At 42.3% G+C, this 9879-nt stretch overlaps 2 protein-coding genes across 2 annotated transcripts; one reads left to right on the forward strand and one right to left on the reverse strand.

Moving 5' to 3' along the window:
- Positions 1 to 131: 131 nt before the first annotated feature.
- On the forward strand, positions 132 to 3116 carry rcvrn2 (recoverin 2; the record flags this gene model as incomplete). Its single annotated transcript, XM_083989020.1, has 3 exons — positions 132 to 509; positions 2458 to 2569; positions 3028 to 3116. The coding sequence occupies 3 exons, from the start codon at positions 132 to 134 to the stop codon at positions 3114 to 3116; spliced, it is 579 nt and encodes a 192-aa protein (XP_083845146.1).
- Positions 3117 to 4713: 1597 nt separating this feature from the next.
- On the reverse strand, positions 4714 to 8709 carry LOC310998920 (germ cell-specific gene 1-like protein; the record flags this gene model as incomplete). The annotated part of the gene is made up of 6 exons (XM_083989177.1): positions 4714 to 5086; positions 5218 to 5329; positions 5490 to 5642; positions 5785 to 5832; positions 6017 to 6199; positions 8514 to 8709. 6 exons carry the CDS (start codon positions 8707 to 8709, stop codon positions 4714 to 4716), a joined length of 1065 nt encoding a protein of 354 aa, XP_083845303.1.
- Positions 8710 to 9879: the final 1170 nt, after the last annotated feature.

Below are 9879 nucleotides of genomic sequence, written 5' to 3' on the forward strand. Positions count from 1 at the left end.
GTGAAAGAGAATACTGGACTAAGGAGACAGTCAGGTGGAACAGGAGAGGAAAGCCTGTGAAGAACACAAGTGGCAAATACTTGCCAGGGAGTTTGACAGAACTGACACATTAGACACTGACAACTACTACCATGGGAAGCACAGGTAGCGCATTATCAAAGGAGATCCTGGAGGACCTCAAGCTCAGCACAAAATTCACTGAAAATGAGATCAGCCAGTGGTACGAGAACTTTCAGAAGCAGTGCCCGACGGGACGCATTACTCCAGAGGAGTTTGAGCAGATCTACACCCGCTTCTTCCCTGAGAGCGATGCCAAGAGCTACGCACGACATGTGTTTCGCTCCTTTGACACCAACGACGATGGCACTTTGGACTTCAAGGAGTACATCATTGCTCTGCACATGACCTCCACTGGCAAGACGACCCGGAAACTGGAGTGGGCCTTCTCGCTGTTTGATGTGGACAAGAACGGATACATCAACAAGACAGAAGTGACAGAGATCTGCCAGGTGAGAGCCATTCATGAGGAGGCGTTTGAAGCGTGACTGATGACCAGTGGATGAATGAATTAAATCATAGTCTTAATACAAAAGCAGCAGTTAGTGTTATCATTGTTCACACAGTGTGATCATTTCTTCTTTTTGGACAGATCATTTCTAAACATGTATCTTATTTTATTCTTTTATTCTTTAAATTCTCAGATATTTTTGGACTCACTTGAGAATACATGATACAGAACGTAATTTGTTTCACCATAATGATGTGAATTGATTATATCAGATATCCAAGCCATTCTCTTTCTCCTGGTTTATTTCAAACTGTGGAGGGAAAATATTACAATGCTCAATTTTCCTGAATATTCAGTGAAGTGTTGTTGGCATTAACATTGGGGTCTGTCGCTGTATTAATGTGCATGTAATGCATGTTGTTCGCCCCCTTTATGTGTTGCTATTTGTTGGAAAACAGCCATTCCTCTCATGGTATGTAGGTCCCAGGCCTAATTGCCTGCCCAATTAGCCATCTTATTTGAGCCTCAAACTCCTGATAATCTCTGTGATTACAGGTTTAGCTCAGACAATATAGGCAGTCCTACTCTTAAGCAAGGCAACTCTTGGACTGGACTGCCAGCAGAGTCCCACCATCTGAGACTATAATCCACGTTCCTTCTATTCATAAGGCTGATGCTTTTGATCGCATTTCATACCCTAGAATAAATGTTACTTATTGTTTTGAGATAATCAAAACTGGGTGTGATGGAGGTTGTGAAGTTTCTCATCTTCTGTTTGAAGACAAATGATATACAGAATTGTAAGAGGTTTAGACAGATCAGCCAAGAACCCAGCTGGCATTGTAATGGGATTTAATTCCTCTCCAACTGGCTTGAGTCCATATGCATTCATGTTTACAACTACTAAGTGAAATGTCTGTGTTTTATATCCCTGCCAGAAGTTTAAAAACAGACAACAAAATTAGATTGTTCCTAATCTGCAAAACACCTCAGATGTAGTTAAAGACAGATCAGCTACAGTGGGGTCCTGAACACTGGAGACCACTTTCTCATTAGTTGTTAACTGTACCACAGGAACTAACAATTACACTACAGAACAAGTGAAGCAGGAGATGGAGGAATGAGGAAGGAAATGAAAAATGGTACAGTCTTGTTTACACTGGTTGGCAGACAAAGTAGTAAACAGAGTCGTGTGTACTTCATGAGACAGTGGGAAGCTGCTTCATACTGCTTGGCTTTATTTTTGCAATAGACTATAACCTCATAACCTGGTTATCTACAAGCTTACAGTTAGTTTCTGTACAGACCACAAGCTGTGAGGGGCAAGATGGAGGGAGACTCCAGAGAGAAAAGAGATGACATCTTGGTGTTTGGCCTGTGGCCTGAGTCTTGGCACTAATCCATGTTAATCTAGGTGTCTTAAATGTGGGAGATGAGTGCTTCTCCTCTAAGTGGGACAAACACTTAAAGGCCTGAACCTAAAGTGCACACTCATTTAGTCATTTAACAGACTGATGGATTCTAAGTGGCCCATTGCAGATTAACTATCTGTGAATAATGACACACAGGCCTGAACGCTCCTGCTGCGAACTGCCTTGACATAACCAGCTGACTCAGTTGTAGGCTACTTGATTTGTGTCCAGCCAAATTGCACAGAGTAGCCTACACTGTAAGAATGACAGAAACATAAGGAGAAAGCACTAGCTGTCACTGCAGTCTTTCTGAAAATATCAAGTTGTTTTCCATCTGAGGTTTGATAAACAACACGCCCACACAAGACATTAATTAACGTAGGAGGGCTGTGAGCTTACTCACTAAAGGCCATGTGTTTCGTGGCCTTCTGTACATCTGCTTTATGTGCTGTGTTGATGTCCCATACATTATTTGTGTGAGCGGAAAGATGCAGCATCATTATGATACCCATTTTATACCCAACCCCCCTCTCTCAGGCCATATTTAAGCTGATCCCCAAGGAGGAGCAGAGCAAGCTACCAGAGGATGAGAACACACCCGAGAAGAGAGCCAACAAGCTGTGGGCTTACTTTGAAAAGAAAGACAACGGTGAGGGGGAAAGAACCACACATGCAACACGTGTACAGTCAGTGCATGACAGGCTTTTGTGTCCTTACCACAATGTACTTATATTAGAGAGATAAAATCAGTGTAAGCTCCTACTACCTTTACTCAACAGCTGTTCCCACATCCTCTAGCGAAGATTACATTTTACAATCAGCTGTTTGGCTTAACAATAATACAAGCAATAAATCCACCTGGGGGCACATCCCCAGTTACAGCATCACTTGTGTAATGCAAGCTTTCTTATGTACCAGTCATGGACCATGAAACCTTAAGTGACTCTACTGCTTTGCATGCTACTGTTGCACACCCACACAGGAGATGAGTCCAGATTTCTTAGCTGAGATACAGAGTCGTTATTCAGCTTCATGTTTACCCCACATCCCTCACTGTATGTCTGGTTTGCTTCCCACTGTAACTTTCTCTCCTTCTTTTCTTTACAGAGCGACTGGCTGAGGGAGAGTTCATCAAAGGAGTGATTGAAAATGAGAATGCAATGCGTCTTATCCACTATGAACCGATCAAACAGTGAAGTCAGTCCAATTCATCCCCCCTTCTTCTTCTTCTTCTTTCTCTCATTAGGCTTTCTCCACACTTCGAAAACTTCTGTTTTCAGTCTTCCCCCCAAGGCCTCATACTTTTCCTCCTCTCTCCTCTTGAATCCACCCAACTCCTCTGTGTAAATACTCACATTTTTCTGCAGTGTCTTGGTTGCAACTACCTTTTCAGTAACTTTCCATTGTGTGACATTGATTGATTTATTAATGTTTTTGAATGAATTTATATCAAATAGAGGCTGATAGTTTAGTGTTTGAAAAAGTGTACAGACATAAATAAATATTTAATGGTGACTATATTGAGGTGATATATAGGTGATAACCTTAAAATTACATTGTGGCACTGGAGAAATTGATCGTTAAAGAAAGATATCATACCAAATGTTAGCTTGTTCAAGCTTTTTTAAAGAATTTGAAATGTCTGAAAGTAGGTTGTAGCCCACTGTACATTGAATTAAAGGTTTTCTCATACATTGTGCTTTGAAAATCAATTTATTTATCTTCCCCCGGAAAAAACAATTCATTCTTCTTTGACCTAGAAACAAACTGTGTAATATAACACTGGTGGTTGACAAAAATGTAGCTTCAGGTTTTAGGTTTTTTGTTTTGTTTTTAAATTTATCCCAGACACTAAATCCAAGATTATCCCAAATGTATAATCTCTAGACATTTAAAGTAAATGTAGGACCGTTTATTTAACCTTAGATAAATTTCCTTGACAATTTGAAGAGAAACACAAGTAATTTCCATTTGTAAACCATTACAGTATTTCCCTGAAAGTGTGATGTAATCACAATACATATCGCAGGTGTGTGTGTGCGTATTTGCAGTCCGTGGGTGTGCATGCCTGCATTTATTTCCAATTTCCATTCTGACCCCCCTTCCTTTTTCTCCACCCCCGCCTGCATCTACATCCTTTCACATGCGTCCCATCTCTCCTCACTCTTTTCCTCCTTCTTTCCATCCAACTCGGGATTACTGGTTTACACATAATCTTCTGTTCAACATCAGAGAGCAGACTTTTCAAAATCTCTGTAATCTTTCTATCTCTATGTGTCTATCTTATGGGTTTGTCTGTGCGTCTGTAGAGAGGCTGCGTTTGTTGTGGCCTCGGTTTTCATGCACCCAACCAAAATTCTGCACGTGGCAAAAGTTTGTCATGGAGAAAGGAGTCCTTGGAAAAGGAAACACATGTAGTGTCCCGCTCAGATAATTGAGAGCATATTGTATGTTCAGTCTTGAAGGACGGGCTGTTCTGTAGGGTATCACTGGGAAAAGACACGTCCACCCTGTTTATGTAATGATCATTGACATTAAAATAATATAAACATTTATATGCATTTACTTCCCTACCATGAGGCACTAAGAAATACCCAGAAACATGCACTCTTGCATGTTATAATATAGTCTTTACACTTTGATATGTGTTGATTTCATTGACCTTCTAGCCTGAATGGTTCATCCCATTCATTCTTCACTGGAACTCACACAGATCCTCCTCCAGCACGGGGACAGTGTCCTTTCTCTTTTAAAGTTTTCCATCCATTTTAGTTCATGGCTGTAAATGAGCCCCTAACAAGGTGAATCTACTCGGTCCATGGCCTCCTCCATCTCATCCATCTCTCTCTCACAGTCTTCACAACCCTCTGGCCCACAGCCTCCTACCAAAACCAGTGTTGGTACGTCCCCGTTTGCCATCCCAACCACGCTGCCGTTCGGCGCCCACGCCACGTCAATCATGCCGTCTGGACACTGCAGTAGGCCGCTGACAGAGTAGAGCCCGCCTCCTGGAACAACCTCTTCATAGGCTGGGGCATGAGTGGCGGCTCTCGCCTCCTCCAATCGTAGCCTCTGTTTGCGACGAAGCTCGATGATGGTCTTTGTGTAAGAGTTGAGCGTGACCACAGCTGCCCCCATGCAACAACTGAAGGACACCCACGCAAGACTAGAAACAGAAAATACGTAAAATTGGTTAGGAGAAAAGAGGAATATCTCTACAATCCTGAAAATTACAAGTTTTTATACATGTTTGAATAACACAGGCTGTCATGTTGTCACTAATGAGCAGACACCTACGCAAACGACCAGCCGTAGTCCCAGGTCTGTGGTCTCCAGTCTTTAGGGCCCACAATGACTGTCATCTGAAACACTGTGGTGTACATCATATGGGCTACCATCCCAAGAAGACCTACGTGGGAGGTGAACCAATGACAAACAGACAGAGGATAAACTATAAACCATGTCCAGTATCACTGTGGATGAAGGGTCAGATCTGGTATTACTGTGCAAATATTGAGGAGGAGGGGAATGTGAAATAATCACCGATTGAGAGATACACAGTGTCTCACCTGATAGCACAGTGCAGATAGCTGCATAGGCGTTGATTTTTAACGAGTGCATCTCCTTGTGAGAGCACAGCACTTCCAGCCACATGAGTAAGAAGCCCATCCCCAGCAGGCCGATGTACGTGAACTCTGAAATCACTGAGAGCCAGAGCACACCTGTGATACATGCAAACACGGACAAAGGCATCCGTTCAGAAAAGTAAGTTAATACTGCCACAAGAATGATTCATTTAATAACAGTATTTTCAGGGTTACAGAGAAACATACTGTATATATTAATGGTAACTGATACACTCACCTTGTGTTTCTCCTGGAGTTAACTCTATAAAGCTGCGACATTTCTCCCCTGAAGACAAAGGTTTGAAGAGGAAGAGGGAAAGTATTTCATCAGTTTGAATAAATGTGTGTATTTGAGGCAACCCCCCCACCCCAAAAAAAAAAAATAAAAAAAAATAACATTAACATCCCTGAAAGCTTCACTGAAATTGTTTTGAATAAAAATTGACTGGATGTACACTTTGTGGTCTCACCATCGCTGTGTTTCTCACAACTTTCCCAGAAGCCAGTATGAAAATATCTGAAAGTGAACTTGTCTTCCCCCGTTTCCCAGATGTAGTGCACTGCGTTGGCCAGCTGCCTCTGTCTGATTCTGGCCAGCTCGTCCCTCCTGGCTGGAGACAGTGTGCGGTTGAAGGGGTTCTGAGTGGGACTCTCTGTGGGACAGCACAAGAAGACAGCACTGAGAAGAACACTTTGGGGATAATTTGTACTTGCTTACATGTGTAATAGAGTTGGTGGCTCAGGTATAACCCAGAATGCACTGGGTTAACACCGTTTAGACATGTAGCTAAAAACAAAGACTTACACTAACACTTATGGGAAATCTGTATTCTCCAAACCTATTTAGACTTGCATTTCTTTAGAGTATGGTAGGAAACCCACATGCACAGCTCCACAACCATGCAACCACCAAACAAACACAAGTCCCTCTTCCTCTGAGAAAATCAAAAGCACAGGCATGTGCAGGCAAGTTGATATGCAAACGCACAGGTGAATGCCGTAAATGCCCTCCTACTTCACAAACATCAATTTCCTGACTCTATGTTTTCCGTTGCCAAAAAGCTTCATGCTCTAAAAGTCTGAGAAAAGTGACACAATCGAATGACAAACACACACTTTGCATGCAGGTGAGTGTTGCTGCAGATGTCTGGAAAGCCCATTGAATAACGAACATTTGCAAGTCTGTTAACCGCACCCAAGCCTTAAAAGTCTAAACCACGTTTGGATGCACGAGTGCTTTGGTGAAGGAGGGATCTTCTTTTTGTACAAGTACACAAAGTACGTGTAGTGATAAAAGTTGATTCCTTTATGCAGTAAGAGCTGTTAATCTCAGAGTGGATTAAGCATATCTACTGAGAAATAAAGACCAAAGAGTACAAAGTGTAAACCTCTGGTCCATGGGTGAATAAACCTTTGGGAGACACCCTCACACCCCACAGATTAATACTAAGCCATAATTAAATCCCCTCTCACACTAAGGTATGGGAAAAAAGAGATTAAAAAACATCAAAACCAGGGACAATCACTTCCCAACAGGGAGGGAAGCCTGTCAGTTCATCCAAACAGATTAGTTCCAGGTACCGGTTGTTAAGCAGAATGCAAAGTATCAGGTACTCCATACTTCAGGTAATCAGGTTCAAGAGTCAAGGCCAAAATTTTGGCAGAGTCAACGTCACATGGCTGCATTTTGCAAAATTTGCACGATACCTGCTACTCCTATCAAGTTTAGCAACAACCTTGTTGTGCCTTAAGAATGGTTTAAATTCGTTAGACAGGAACATTTCAGACCAAGGTGCCTCAGATACATCAGGGGCTACATCAGTCCACAAACAAACTCCCTCTTGCAGTGTGAAACAATGATGATAAATTAATGATCCTGCCGTGAGTATATGTCTGTAAAACTCCAGCCGGCCGCGGGCTGTTGCAAATGGCAAATGCAGAGAAAACATCACCTGATTTTTGACGTAAGGCAGAGTGAATTTATGACCTCATGTTTCCAATAACAGGAATAAATGTTACATGCCTGTGAACATGTTGCAGCAGAATTTGGGATTAGTCACCAGGAAACGTTTCCCCACTCGTCACATATCTAGTTTGACTGAAGTTAGGTTTTGTACGTTGAAGCTGTAGCTGCTTGTTCTTAACTGACAGGAGGGAAACTTGGTATTGTTTTATTTTGCTTGAGGGCACCTCTGAAAGCTCCTGTTGGTACATTCCCTCAAGTGAACAGTTTTGAGGTAAAATCACCCTTTTATGCCCCTTTATACTTCAACTTTGTCATATTTCAGGGTTGACTATTTTACTCTTAGTCGACCACAATTATTAGACAGTTGCTGCAGAAAGTACAGAGTATGTTCACTTTGCAGATTATGTTACATTAAAACCACATGCTCATCTTAGAAAATGACACCCAAGACCCATAATTTCAGTTGTCTCCAACTCCACCAACCACAAAATTGCAATGCTGCATCTCAATGCATCAGCAACGATAATCCAAAAATACAGTATACTATATATTAATACACTATTGATACACCCGTACACACCATTACACTCTATAGGCGGCAATGTGTCTGCATTATGATTGTTTTGATATCTTTTTTACTTTTTACACACTAAAATCCCAACTTTTACACTGTAATATTGCTAGTTTCATCAAAAATAAAGGATCCAAATACTTCTTGCAATGCTGTCATTTGTTGTTTGTTGTTATTTATGTGGCTACATGTTGCTTCCTTGTTAGAGCAAGTCCTAAGAGTAAATCCAGCGTGGTTATTCATAAAATGTTAGATAAATAAATAGAATAACTACTGAACCTCTGCACCCTGCCTGCATACGTGAATGAAATACACATAATTCAATATCAGAGGGGAAGTGCTTGCATGAATAGATATATGCACACACATTTTTTCAATACCAGTAGTATCATCATCAAGTAGTTAAGACAGTGTGACTGTGTCTCAGTACCTGTGGTGTAAGGCTCGCTGTTGTTCTGACCACAGTTCTTCATTTTGACAGGCGACAGGCAGAGGGGCTTGACCACCTTGTGGGTGCCCTCACACCAGTAAGAGGTGCAGAGAGCCAGGATGGAGAGGGCCAGAGCCAGAGTGGTCAAGGTCAGGGAGAGCAGGGAGCGAGAGCGACGGGACAGACGCTCCAGCATGGCCACACAGGAGAAGGGGGGAGGCACAGGGGATGGTTAGAGAGAGGGGGAGGGGGGAGAAAGGGAGGCAAAGAGGGGGCAGAAGGGGGAGACTGGATATGGAAATAAGACAAAACGAACAGAGGGTATGAACACAGTCACAGATGGAGCCGAGAGGGGGGGACAGATGCTTTGTGGGGGTTTTAAGATGTAATGAGCTGCCAGGTTTAAATGGAAAGCAAAGATAAATGTGATGTAACAGTACTGACGGAAGATAACAAAAGCTGACAAAGAGATACTGTACAATCGAAGTGATTAAAAGAGAGGACGATGAGGAGGGCGAGAGGGGAGGGAGCAGGATAAGATGCTCTGAAGTTGATACATGTGGGAAAGGACAGATGGAAGAAAAAAGTGAACAAGAGAGGATTTAGGTAGACAAAGGTTCACATCAGGAGAGAGGAGTGGGATGCAAGGATATAACAGTATGCTGTATAGACAGCTTTAACGTGATATCCTGCCAGGGTCAGTCATGTGGCCATACATCCGCTGACCTCCAACCCTTTTGTATACACGTAGTGCTAAAAAAGCACACAGTCATTTAAAAGTACTACAGATTATCTTTACAAGTTGTGAATCTAAAGAGGAGATGGAGGACATCCTTACACGTAATTCATCACCTAGCAAAGGTGTCCATATGGTGACATCTAATTTTGTTGAATGTTCCTTGAGTCCATACTCGTCCTTAGACTGCCTGAGCTCACATAAATCCTCCAGCTGTTTATAAGGAGGGGTTATGAAAGAATAAGTAATGTCCTGTGACCCACGCTAATGTCTTCCTGCCCCCTGATTAACACACTCAGGCCCTTCCCTGCCACTCATTATCGACTCCACCGCTGGACCCTAAGTAGAAGACAAGACAGAGGGGAGCAAAAACAAGAGATTACTTTTTTGATGAAATTATGGATAAGCCACAGATCTAAATGAAATTTTTGCAAGTAATCCCTGATAATCTGATCTAATCTGTTTGTGTTAGGTGTATTTTAGTGTGAAGTGCACTCTCACCATGTCTGTTGTCTTCCCCTCTCTCTCACGCAAGCTTTTCCTGTCAGCCCACAGCCCCTGAAATACAACAGAACACAGATTTAACCATAATGTAGCCCGGTCACTGGGCTACAAGAAAAATATACAGTG

This window comes from Trachurus trachurus (assembly GCF_905171665.1).
Source record: "Trachurus trachurus genome assembly, chromosome: 16".
Lineage (NCBI taxonomy): Eukaryota > Metazoa > Chordata > Actinopteri > Carangiformes > Carangidae > Trachurus > Trachurus trachurus.